The 13,932-nt window shown below is 33.4% G+C and overlaps 1 protein-coding gene across 2 annotated transcripts in view; it reads left to right on the top strand.

The window, feature by feature from the left end:
- The window catches only part of phospho2 (phosphatase, orphan 2), a 33,961-nt gene extending 26,000 nt beyond the window's left edge, over nt 1-7,961 (top strand). For both annotated transcript variants that reach the window (XM_061963670.1, XM_061963669.1), the window contains exon 4: nt 7,222-7,961. In XM_061963670.1, coding sequence (XP_061819654.1) covers nt 7,222-7,754 — 533 coding nt within the window. In that variant the 3' untranslated portion in view covers nt 7,755-7,961. The remainder of the gene's footprint in view (nt 1-7,221) is intronic.
- The last annotated feature ends 5,971 nt before the right edge of the window (nt 7,962-13,932 follow it).

The raw sequence follows: 13,932 nt of genomic DNA, 5'->3' as shown, positions 1-13,932 counted from the left end.
AAATGCTAGGATGCTAACATTAGCATGCATCAAGTACCAAAATATTGCCTACAAAATTAGCTAAAAACTAACTAAATTAACTAAATATTTGACGCTGAGGTATGTACCTGCAAAATTAGCACTAGTATCTGAAAATGTGTTTAAAATGCTAACTAGGATGTGAACGTTAGCATGCATAAAGTACCAAAATTCTACCTACGAAATAGGCTAAAAACTCACTAAATTAACTAAATATTCGACGCTGAGTACCTGCAAAATTAGCAGTAGTATCTGAAAAAAATGTGTTTAAAATGCCAGGATGCTAACGTTAGCATGCGTCAAGTACCAAAATATTACCTACAAATTAGGTAAAAGCTAACTAAATATTTGACGCTTTAAAATGCTAACTAGGATGTGAACGTTAGCATGCATCAAGTACCAAAAACTATTACCTACAAAATTAGAGCAGACCCAACAAAGCAACCAAGACAGCCGACTAAAAACGAACTAAATTAACAAAATATTTGACACTGAGGTATGTACCTGAAAAATTAGCAGTAGTATCTGAAAAAAATGTGTTTAAAATGCTAGGCTGCTAACGTTAGCATGCATCAAGTACCAAAATATTACCTACAAAATTAGGTAAAAACTAACTAATATAACTAAATATTTGACGCTTTAAAATGCTAACTAGGATGTGAACGTTAGCATGCATCAAGTACCAAAATATCACCTACAAAATTAGAGCAGGCCCAACAAAGCAACCAAGAGAGCCGACTAAAAACTCACTAAATTAACTGAATATTTGATGCTGAGGTATGTACCTGCAAAATTAGCAGTAGTATCTGAAAAAAATGTGTTTAAAATGCTAGGATGCTAACGTTAGCATGCATCAAGTACCAAAATATTACCTACAAAATTAGGTAAAAACTAACTAAATTAACTAAATATTTGACGCTTTAAAATGCTAACTAGGATGTGAACGTTAGCATGCATCAAGTACCAAAATATTACCTACAAAATTAGAGCAGACCCAACAAAGCAACCAAGAGAGCCGACTAAAAACGAACTAAATTAACAAAATATTTGACACTGAGGTATGTACCTGCAAAATTAGCAGTAGTATCTGAAAAAAATTTGTTAAATATGTTAGGATGCTAACGTTAGCATGCATCAAGTACCAAAATATTACCTACAAAATTAGGTAAAAACTAACTAAATTAACTAAACATTTGACGCTTTAAAATGCTATAACTAGGATGTGAACGTTAGCATGCATCAAGTACCAAAATATTACCGACAAAATTAGAGCAGACCCAACAAAGCAACCCAGAGAGCCGACTAAAAACGAACTAAATGAACTAAATATTTGACGCTGAGGTATGTACCTGCAAAATTAACAGTATCTGAAAAAGTGTGTTTAAAATGCTAGGATGCTAACGTTAGCATGCTTGGGAACCAAAGAATTAGCAAAAGAGCTAGCATGCTAATATTAGAATGCTAACGATTGTGCTGCTAAAAAATTTGTGTAAAATGCTAACTAGGATGTGAACATTAGCATGCATCAAGTACCAAAATATTGCCTACAAAATTAGCTAAAAACTAACTAAATTAACTAAATATTTGACGCTGAGGTATGTACCTGCAAAATTAGCAGTAGTATCTGAAAATGTTTTTAAAATGATAACTAGGATGTGAACGTTAGCATGCATAAAGTACCAAAATATTACCTACAAAATTAGCTAAAAACTGACTAAATTAACTAAATATTTGACGCTCAGGTATGTACCTGCAAAATTAGCCGTAGAATCTGAAAAATGTGTTTAAAATGCTAACTCGGAAGTGAACGTTAGCATGCATCAAGTACCAAAATTCTACCTACATAATTAGCTAAAAACTCACTAAATTAACTAAATATTCGACGATGAGTACCTGCAAAATTAGCAGTAGTATCGGAAAAAATGTGTTTAACATGCTAGAATGCTAGCGTTAGCATGCATCAAGTACCAAAAATATTACCAACAAAATTAGGTAAAACTAACTAAATTAACTAAATATTTGACGCTGAGGTATGTACCTGCAAAATTAGCCGTAGTATCTGAAAATGTGTTTAAAATGCTAACTAGGATGTGAACGTTAGCATGCATAAAGTACCAAAATATTACCTACAAAACGCAAAGCAACCAAGAGAGCCGATTAAAAACGAACTAAATTAACAAAATATTTGACGCTGAGGTATGTACCTGCAAAATTAGCAGTAGTATCTGGAAAAAATGTGTTTAACATGCTAGGATGCTAACGTTAGCATGCATCAAGTACCAAAAAATTACCTACAAAATTAGGTAAAAACTAACTAAATTAACTAAATATTTGACGCTTTAAAATGCTAACTAGGATGTGAACGTTAGCATGCATTAAGTACCAAACTATTACCTACAAAATTAGAGCAGACCCAACAAAGCAACCAAGAGAGCCGACTAAAAACGAACTAAATTAACAAAATATTTGACGCTGAGGTATGTACCTGCAAAATTAACAGTATCTGAAAAAGTGTGTTTAAAATGCTAGGATGCTAACGTTAGCATGCTTGGGAACCAAAGAATTAGCAAAAGAGCTAGCATGCTAATATTAGAATGCTAACGATTGTGCTGCTAAAAAATTTGTGTAAAATGCTAACTAGGATGTGAACATTAGCATGCATCAAGTACCAAAATATTGCCTACAAAATTAGCTAAAAACTAACTAAATTAACTAAATATTTGACGCTGAGGTATGTACCTGCAAAATTAGCAGTAGTATCTGAAAATGTTTTTAAAATGATAACTAGGATGTGAACGTTAGCATGCATAAAGTACCAAAATATTACCTACAAAATTAGCTAAAAACTGACTAAATTAACTAAATATTTGACGCTCAGGTATGTACCTGCAAAATTAGCAGTAGTATCTGAAAATGTGTTTAAAATGCTAACTCGGAAGTGAACGTTAGCATGCATCAAGTACCAAATTTCTACCTACAAAATTAGCTAAAAACTCACTAAATTAACTAAATATTCGACGCTGAGTAACTGCAAAATTAGCAGTAGTATCTGAAAAAATGTGTTTAAAATGCCAGGATGCTAACGTTAGCATGCATCAAGTACCAAAATATTACCTACAAATTAGGTAAAAACTAACTAAATATTTGGCGCTTTAAAATGCTAACTAGGATGTGAACGTTAGCATGCATCAAGTACCAAAATATTACCTACAAAATTAGAGCAGACCCAACAAAGCAACCAAGAGAGCCGACTAAAAACGAACTAAATTAACAAAATATTTGACGCTGAGGTATGTACCTGCAAAATTAGCAGTAGTATCTGAAAATTTTTTGTTTAAAATGCTAGGCTGCTAACGTTAGCATGCATCAAGTACCAAAATATTACCTACAAAATTAGGTAAAAACTAATTTAACTAAATATTTGACGCTTTAAAATGCTAACTAGGATGTGAACGTTAGCATTGATCAAGTACCAAAATATTACCTACAAAATTAGAGCAGACCCAACAAAGCAACCAAGAGAGCCGACTAAAAACAAACTAAATTAACTAAATATTTGACGCTTTAAAATGCTAACTAGGATGTGAACGTTAGCATGCATCAAGTACCAAAATATTACCTACAAAATTAGAGCAGACCCAACAAAGCAACCAAGAAAGCCGACTAAAAACGAACTAAATTAACAAAATATTTGACGCTGAGGTATGTACCTGCAAAATTAGCAGTAGTATCTGAAAAAAAATTGTTTAAAATGCTAGGCTGCTAACGTTAGCATGCATCAAGTACCAAAATATTTCCTACAAAATTAGGTAAAAACTAACTAATTTAACTAAATATTTGACGCTTTAAAATGCTAACTAGGATGTGAACGTTAGCATTCATCAAGTACCAAAATATTACCTACAAAATTAGAGCAGACCCAACAAAGCAACCAAGAGAGCCGACTAAAAACGAACTAAATTAACAAAATATTTGACGCTGAGGTATGTACCTGCAAAATTAGCAGTAGTATCTGAAAAAAATGTGTTTAAAATGCTAGGCTGCTAACGTTAGCATGCATCAAGTACCAAAATATTACCTACAAAATTAGGTAAAAACTAACTAAATTAACTAAATATTTGACGCTTTAAAATGCTAACTAGGATGTGAACGTTAGCATTCATCAAGTACCAAAATATTACCTACAAAATTAGAGCAGACCCAACAAAGCAACCAAGAGAGCCGACTAAAAACGAACTAAATTAACAAAATATTTGACACTGAGGTATGTACCTGCAAAATTAGCAGTAGTATCTGGAAAAAATGTGTTTAAAATGCTAGGATGCTAACGTTAGCATGCATCAAGTTCCAAAATATGACCTACAAAATTAGGTAAAAACTAACTAAATTAACTAAATATTTGACGCTTTAAAATGCTAACTAGGATGTGAACGTTAGCATGCATCAAGTACCAAAATATTACCTACAAAATTAGAGCAGACCCAACAAAGCAACCAAGAGAGCCGACTAAAAACAAACTAAATTAACTAAATATTTGACGCTGAGGTATGTACCTGCAAAATTAGCAGTAGTATCTGAAAAAAAATTGTTTAAAATGCTAGGCTGCTAACGTTAGCATGCATCAAGTACCAAAATATTACCTACAAAATTAGGTAAAAACTAACTAATTTAACTAAATATTTGACGCTTTAAAATGCTAACTAGGATGTGAACGTTAGCATGCATCAAGTACCAAAATATTACCGACAAAATTAGAGCAGACCCAACAAAGCAACCCAGAGAGCCGACTAAAAACGAACTAAATGAACTAAATATTTGACGCTGAGATATGTACCTGCAAAATTAACAGTATCTGAAAAAGTGTGTTTAAAATGCTAGGATGCTAACGTTAGCATGCTTGGGAACCAAAGAATTAGCAAAAGAGCTAGCATGCTAATATTAGAATGCTAACGATTGTGCTGCTAAAAAATTTGTGTAAAATGCTAACTAGGATGTGAACATTAGCATGCATCAAGTACCAAAATATTACCTACAAAATGAGCTAAAAACTAACTAAATAACTAAATATTTGACGCTGAGGTATGTACCTGCACAATTAGCAGTACCGGTAGTACTGAAAAAAATTGTTTAAAATGCTAACTAGGATGTGAACGTTAGCATGCATCAAGTACCAAAATTTTACCTACAAAATTAGCTAAAAACTAACTAAATAACTAAATATTTGACGCTGAGGTATGTACCTGCACAATTAGCAGTAGTATCTGAAAAAAATTGTTTAAAATGCTAGGATGCTAACAATAGCATGCATCAAGTACCAAAATATTGCCTACAAAATTAGGTAAAAACGAACTAAATTAACTAAATATTTGACGCTGAGGTATGTACCTGCAAAATTAGCAGTAGTATCTGAAAATGTGTTTAAAATGCTAACTAGGATGTGAACGTTAGCATGTATAAAGTACCAAAATTTTACCTACAAAATTAGCTAAAAAACTAACTAAATAACTAAATATTTGACGCTCAGGTATGTACCTGCAAAATTAGCAGTAGTATCTGAATTTTTTCTTCTTCTAAAAACTAACTAAATTAACTAAATATTTGATGCTGAGGTACGTACCTGCAAAATTAGCAGTAGTATCTGAAAAATGTGTTTAAAATGCTAGGATGCTAATGTTAACATGCATCAAGTACCAAAATATTACCTACAAAATTAGCTAAAAACTAACTAAATTAACTAAATATTTGACGCTGAGGTATGTACCTGCAAAATTAGCCGTAGTATCTGAATATGTGTTTAAAATGCTAACTAGGATGTGAACGTTATCATGCATCAAGTACCAAAATTTTCCTTACAAAATTAGCTAAAAACTAACTAAATATTTGACGCTGAGGTATGTACCTGCAAAATTAGCAGTAGTATCTGAAAAAATTTGTTTAAAATGCTAGGATGCTAACATTAGCATGCATCAAGTACCAAAATAATACCTACAAAATTAGCTCAAAACTAACTAAATTAACTAAATATTTGACGCTGAGGTATGTACCAGCAAAATTAGCAGTAGTATCTGTAAAAATGTGTTTAAAATGCTAGGATACTAACATTAGCATGCATCAAGTACCAAAATATTACGTACAAAATTAGCTAAAAACTAACTAAATTAACTAAATATTTGACGCTGAGGTATGTACCTGCAAAATTAGCAGTAGTATCTGAAAAAATGTGTTTAAAATGATAGGATGCTAATGTTAGCATGCATCAAGTACCAAAATATTACCTACAAAATTAGCTAAAAAACTAACTAAATTAACTAAATATTTGACGCTGAGGTATGTACCTGCAAAATTAGCCGTAGAATCTGAAAAATGCTAACTAGGATGTGAACGTTAGCATGCAGCAAGTACCAAAATATTACCTCCAAAATTAGAGCAGACCCAACAAAGCAACCAAGAGAGCCGACTAAAAACTAACTAAATGAACTAAATATTTGACGCTTTAAAATGCTAACTAGGATGTGAACGTTAGCATTCATCAAGTACCAAAATATTACCTACAAAATTAGAGCAGACCCAACAAAGCAACCAAGAGAGCCGACTAAAAACGAACTAAATTAACAAAATATTTGACGCTGAGGTATGTACCTGCAAAATTAGCAGTAGTATCTGAAAAAAAATTGTTTAAAATGCTAGGCTGCTAACGTTAGCATGCATCAAGTACCAAAATATTTCCTACAAAATTAGGTAAAAACTAACTAATTTAACTAAATATTTGACGCTTTAAAATGCTAACTAGGATGTGAACGTTAGCATTCATCAAGTACCAAAATATTACCTACAAAATTAGAGCAGACCCAACAAAGCAACCAAGAGAGCCGACTAAAAACGAACTAAATTAACTAAATATTTGACGCTGAGGTATGTACCTGCAAAATTAGCAGTAGTATCTGAAAAAAATGTGTTTAAAATGCTAGGATGCTAACGTTAGCATGCGTAGGTACCAAAAATTTTTGCAAAAAGAGCTAGCATGCTAATATCAGAATGCTAACGATTGTGCCGCTAAGAAATTTGCTATTGGCCACAAATGGCCGCACTTTGGACAACCTTGACCAACGTCAAAAGACACGTCATCGAGCGGCGTTTTGAGCACACCCACAGGGGGCGCCACCCATATCGTTTAGTAAACAAACGGACGCTGTGTGGCTTCAGGGGAGCAGGAAGTGAGCGCGGACAAGATCCGCAGCGTGATGGAGGACATCCCCTTCACGCCGGGGATGAGCGAGCTGCTGACGTTCATAGCGGAGCACAAAAGGTGGGTGGACTGCATCGTCATCTCCGACGCCAACACGCTCTTCATCGACTGGATCCTGCGGGCGGCGGGCCTGGTGGCGGCGGTGGACCAGGTGTTCACCAACCCCGCCAGCGTCAACGAGCGGGGGCGGGTGGAGCTGCGCTGCCACCACGCCCACGACTGCGCCCGCTGCCCCGTCAACCTGTGCAAGAGGAGGGTCCTGGAGGTCTACCTGGCCGAGCGCGCCCAGTACCGCCGCGTCTTCTACGTGGGCGACGGCGGCAACGACCTCTGCCCCACTTCCTGCCTGCGCCGCGGCGACGTGGTGATGCCCAGGAAGGGCTACACGCTGGATAAGCTGCTGGCCAAGCAGGACACGGACGCCCGGGTGGTCTCCTGGAGCAGCGGCGCCGAGATCCTGCAGGAGCTGAAAGCCAGCTTGACGTCCTAACTCCTTTGAAATGGTTTTACTTTCGCTTTACAGAATGAAACTGTTTTTAATAACGGGAATCGGGGAGGAGTTTGGAAAAGTGACACTCCAAAAAAAACCCACACGAGTCAGCAAAAACAACAAAATAAAGCTCGCTCTGGGTCGTATTTGAACCTTCTTTTCATACACGGAAAAACAAAACCCCAAAATCAGTGAAGTTGTCACGTTGTGAACATGAAATATCTTGTCTTTGCAGTCTTTTTAATTGAATATAAGTTGAAAAGGATTAACAAATCATTGTATTGTGTTTTTATTTACCATTTACACAACGTGACAACTTCACTGCTTTTGGGATCTGTAGAAAAAAAAATGGTTTATTTGAATTTCGTTTTAAAATACAAAAAAAAAAAGATAATGGAAAACAGCCTTTTTTTCTTTTTTTGGTGTTAAGAAGCAATAGCTGAATAAAAAAAGAAAACGGTATTTTAATTTTATATTTCATAAACGAAAAATAAAGTTCTCAGTAAAGAGAACCTGTGTGAAGCCCCTCCACCCCCGAACTATTATAGTTTTTAAGTGATTAACATTTTATGTTTTTATGTTATTAATGTGTAATTAAAGTGTTATTAACCATAACTAACCCCCCCTCCCAACTATTTCAAAATCTCCCCAAACTTTGTCTAAATCACACATTTGTTTGTGCTGATTTTTTTTGTGGTCTATTACAGGTTTTAGGTTGTTAACATTTTATGGTTTTATGTTATTAATGTGTAATTAATGTGTTATTAATCATAAATAGCCGCCCCCAACTATGTCAAAATCTCCCCAAACTTTTGTCTAAATCACCCATTTGTTTGTGCTGATTTTTTTTTGTGGTCTATTACAGTTTTTAGGTTAACATTTTATGGTTTTATGTTATTAATGTGTAATTAACTTGTTATTAATCATAACTAACCCCAAAACTATGTCACAATCTCCCCAAACTTTGTCTAAATCCCCCATTTGTTTGTGCTGTTTTTTTGGTCTATTACAGTTTTTAGGTTATTAACATTTTATTGTGTTAAGTTATTAACGTGTATTTAACTTGTTAGTAATCATAACTAGCTGCCCCAACTATGTCAAAATCTCCCCAAAATTTGTCTAAATCACCCATTTGTTTGTGCAGATTTTTTTTTGGTCTGTTACAGTTTTAAAGTTATTAACATTTTATGGTTTTATGTTATTAATGTGTAATTAATGTGTTATTAATCATAACAAACCCCCCCCCCAACCCAACTATGTCAAAATCTCCCCAAACTTTTGTCTAAATTACCCATTTGTTTGTGCTGATTTTTTTTTTGTGGTCTATTACAGTTTTTAGGTTATTAACATTTTATGGTTTTATGTTATTAATGTGTAATTAACTTATTATTAATCATAACTAACCCCAAAACTATGTCACAATCTCCCCAAACTTTGTCTAAATCACACATTTGTTTGTGCTGTTTTTTTTTGGTCTATTACAGTTTTTAGGTTATTAACATTTTATTGTGTTAAGTTATTAATGTGTAATTAACTTGTTAGTAATCATAACTAGCCGCCCCAACTATGTCAAAATCTCCCCAAACTTTGTCTAAATCACACATTTGTTTGTGCAGATTTTTTTTTTTGGTCTATTACAGTTTTTAGGTTATTAACATTTTATGGTTTTATGTTATTAATGTGTAATTAATGTGTTATTAATCATAACTAACCCACTCCAACACAACTATGTCAAAATCTCCCCAAACTTTGTCTAAATCACCCATTTGTTTGTGCAGATTTTTTTTGTTGGTCTATTACAGTTTTTAGGTTATTAACATTTTATGGTTTTATGTTATTAATGTGTAATTAATGTGTTATTAATCATAACTAACACCCCCCAACCCAACTATGTCAAAATCTCCCCAAACTTTGTCTAAATCACCCATTTGTTTGTGCAGATTTTTTTTGTGGTCTATTACAGTTTTAAAGTTATTAACATTTTATGGTTTTATGTTATTAACGTGTAATTAACTTGTTATTAATCATAACTAACCCCAAAACTATGTCACAATCTCCCCAAACTTTGTCTAAATCACCCATTTGTTTGTGCTGTTTTTTTGGTCTATTACAGTTTTTAGGTTATTAACATTTTATAGTTTTATGTTATTAATGGGTAATCAACTGGTTATTAATCATAACTAGCCCCCCCCCCCCCACCCCCAAACTATGTCACAATCTCCCCAAACTTTGTCTAAATCACACATTTGTTTGTGCTGGTTTTTTGGTCTATTACAGTTACTAGGTTATTAACATTTTATTGTTATGTTATTAACGTGTAATTAATGTGTTATTAATCATAACTAACCCCCCCTCCCAACTATGTCAAAATCTCCCCAAACTTTGTCTAAATCACACATTTGTTTGTGCAGATTTTTTTTTTTGGTCTGTTACAGTTTTAAAGCTATTAACATTTTATGGTTTTATGTTATTAATGTGTAATTAATGTGTTATTAATCATAACTAACCCCCCCCCCAACCCAACTATGTCAAAATCTCCCCAAACGTTTGTCTAAATCACCCATTTGTTTGTGCTGATTTTTTTTTGTGGTCTATTACAGTTTTAAAGTTATTAACATTTTATGGTTTTATGTTATTAATGTGTAATTAATGTGTTATTAATCATAACTAACCCCCCCAACCCAACTATGTCAAAATCTCCCCAAACTTTTTGTCTAAATTACCCATTTGTTTGTGCAGATTTTTTTTTGGTCTATTACAGTTTTTAGGTTATTAACATATTATAGTTTTATGTTATTAATGTGTAATCAACTGGTTATTAATCATAACTAGCCCCCTCCCCACCCCCAAACTATGTCACAATCTCTCCAAACTTTGTCTAAATCACACATTTGTTTGTGCTGATTTTTTTTTGTGGTCTATTACAGTTTTAAAGTTATTAACATTTTATGGTTTTATGTTATTAATGTGTAATTAATGTGTTATTAATCATAACTAACCCCCCCAACCCAACTATGTCAAAATCTCCCCAAACTTTTTGTCTAAATTACCCATTTGTTTGTGCAGATTTTTTTTTGGTCTATTACAGTTTTTAGGTTATTAACATATTATAGTTTTATGTTATTAATGTGTAATCAACTGGTTATTAATCATAACTAGCCCCCTCCCCACCCCCAAACTATGTCACAATCTCTCCAAACTTTGTCTAAATCACACATTTGTTTGTGCTGATTTTTTGGTCTATTACAGTTACTAGGTTATTAACATTTTATTGTTATGTTATTAACGTGTAATTAATGTGTTATTAATCATAACTAACCCCCCCAACCCAACTTTGTCAAAATCTCCCCAAACTTTGTCTAAATCACCCATTTGTTTGTGCTGATTTTTTTTGGTCTATTACAGTTTTTAGGTTATTAATATGTTATAGTTTTATGTTATTAATGTGTAATTAACTTGTTATTAATCATAATTAGCCCCCCCCCCCAAACTATATTAAAATCTCCCCAAACTTGCCCCACCATTTGTGCTACGCTTGTGCCACAAAAATGTTTGTTTGTGCCACAAAAATGTTTGTTTTTAAGTTAATGTTTTATTATTATTTTTATGTTATTTATGTTAATAACAACAAAACAACGTTTAAAAAAACGTGACGGCACATATTAAAATATGCTAACCCCCAAACTATGTCACAATCTCCCCAAACTTTGTCTAAATCACACATTTGTGTGTGCTGTTTTTTTGGTCTATTACAGTTACTAGGTTATTAACATTTTATTGTTATGTTATTAACGTGTAATTAATGTGTTATTAATCATAAATAGCCGCCCCCAACTATGTCAAAATCTCCCCAAACTTTTGTCTAAATCACCCATTTTGTGCTGAATTATTTTTTTGGTCTATTACAGTTTTTAGGTTATTAAAATGTTATGGTTTTATGTTATTAATGTGTAATTAACTTGTTATTAATCATAACTAGCCGCCACCCCCAAATTATGTTAAAATCTCCCCAAACTTGCCCCAACCATTTGTGCTACGCTTGTGCTACAAAAATGTTTGTTTGTGCCACGTTTGGGGCAGATTTGGACATAGTTAGGGTTTAGTCATGTTAACAACATGTTAATTACACGTTAATAACGTAAAACCATAAAATGCTAACAACATGCTAATACTTTACGCTAGTGTATTAGCTAATTTTGTTAGCATGCACTTCCCAATGATGTATATTGTTACTCGGAGCCATATCAACATGCTAACTTAACATGCTAATATTAGCATGCTAACACTTTACTTTAATTTTGTTGGTATACAACGCTAGTGTATTAGCTAATTTTGTTGGTATACACTTAACAACAAATTATTTATATTGTTTCTTGGAGCCATATTGCATTCATGCTGTTCCCATGTTAGCATGCTAACTTAACATACTTATATTAGCATGCTAACTTAACATACTTATATTAGCATGCTAAAACTTTACGCTAGTGTATTAGCTAATTTTGTTGGTATACACTTAACAACAAATTATTTATATTGTTACTTGGAGCCATATTGCATGCATGCTGTTCCCACGTTAGCATGCTAACTTAACATACTTATATTAGCATACTAAAATGTTATGCTAGTATATTAGCTATTTTTGTTGGTATACACTTCCCAAATATGTATTTTGTTACTCCGAGCCATATTGCATGCATGCTGTTCCCATGCTAGCGTGCTAACGTAACATGCTAACACTTTATGCTAGTGTATTAGCTAATTTTGTTGGTATACACTTAACAAATTATGTATTTTGTTACTTGGAGCCATATCGCATGCATGCTGTTCCCATGTCAGCGTGCTAACTTAACATGCTAATATTAGCATGCTAAAACTTTACGCTAGTATATTAGCTAATTTTGTTGGTATACACTTAACAAATTATGTATATTGTTATTTGGAGCCATATTGCATGCATGCTGTTCCCACGTTAGCATGCTAACTTAACATACTTATATTAGCATGCTAACTTAACATACTTATATTAGCATGCTAAAACTTTACGCTAGTGTATTAGCTAATTTTGTTGGTATACACTTAACAAGTTATGTATTTTGTTACTTGGAGCCATATCGCATGCATGCATGTCAGCGTGCTAACTTAACATGCTAATATTAGCATGCTAAAACTTTACGCTAGTGTATTAGCTAATTTTGTTGGTATACACTTAACAGCAAATTATTTATAATGTTACTTGGAGCCATATTGCATGCATGCTGTTCCCATGTTAGCATGCTAACTTAACATACTTATATTAGCATGCTAACTTAACATACTTATATTAGCATGCTAAAACTACGCTAGTGTATTAGCTAATTTTGTCGGTATACACTTAACAACAAATTATGTATATTGTTACTTGGAGCCATATCGCATGCATGCCGTTCCCATGTTAGCGTGCTAACGTAACATGCTAATACTTTACGCTAGTGTATTAGCTAATTTTGTTGGTATACACTTAACAAATTATGTATTTTGTTACTTGGAGCCATATCGCATGCATGCTGTTCCCATGTCAGCGTGCTAACTTAACATGCTAATATTTGCATGCTAAAACTTTACGCTAGTATATTAGCTAATTTTGTTGGTATACACTTAACAAATTATGTATATTGTTATTTGGAGCCATATTGCATGCATGCTGTTCCCACGTTAGCATGCTAACTTAACATACTTATATTAGCATGCTAACTTAACATACTTATATTAGCATGCTAAAACTTTACGCTAGTGTATTAGCTAATTTTGTTGGTATACACTTAACAAGTTATGTATTTTGTTACTTGGAGCCATATCGCATGCATGCATGTCAGCGTGCTAACTTAACATGCTAATATTAGCATGCTAAAACTTTACGCTAGTGTATTAGCTAATTTTGTTGGTATACACTTAACAGCAAATTATTTATAATGTTACTTGGAGCCATATTGCATGCATGCTGTTCCCATGTTAGCATGCTAACTTAACATACTTATATTAGCATGCTAACTTAACATACTTATATTAGCATGCTAAAACTACGCTAGTGTATTAGCTAATTTTGTTGGTATACACTTAACAACAAATTATTTTATATTGTTACTTGGAGCCATATCGCATGCATGCTGTTCCCATGTTAGCATGCTAACTTAACATGCTA

This window comes from Nerophis lumbriciformis, linkage group LG06 (genome assembly GCF_033978685.3).
Source record: "Nerophis lumbriciformis linkage group LG06, RoL_Nlum_v2.1, whole genome shotgun sequence".
NCBI classification, from domain to species: domain Eukaryota; kingdom Metazoa; phylum Chordata; class Actinopteri; order Syngnathiformes; family Syngnathidae; genus Nerophis; species Nerophis lumbriciformis.
This window is presented reverse-complemented; position numbering and strand designations above follow the sequence as displayed.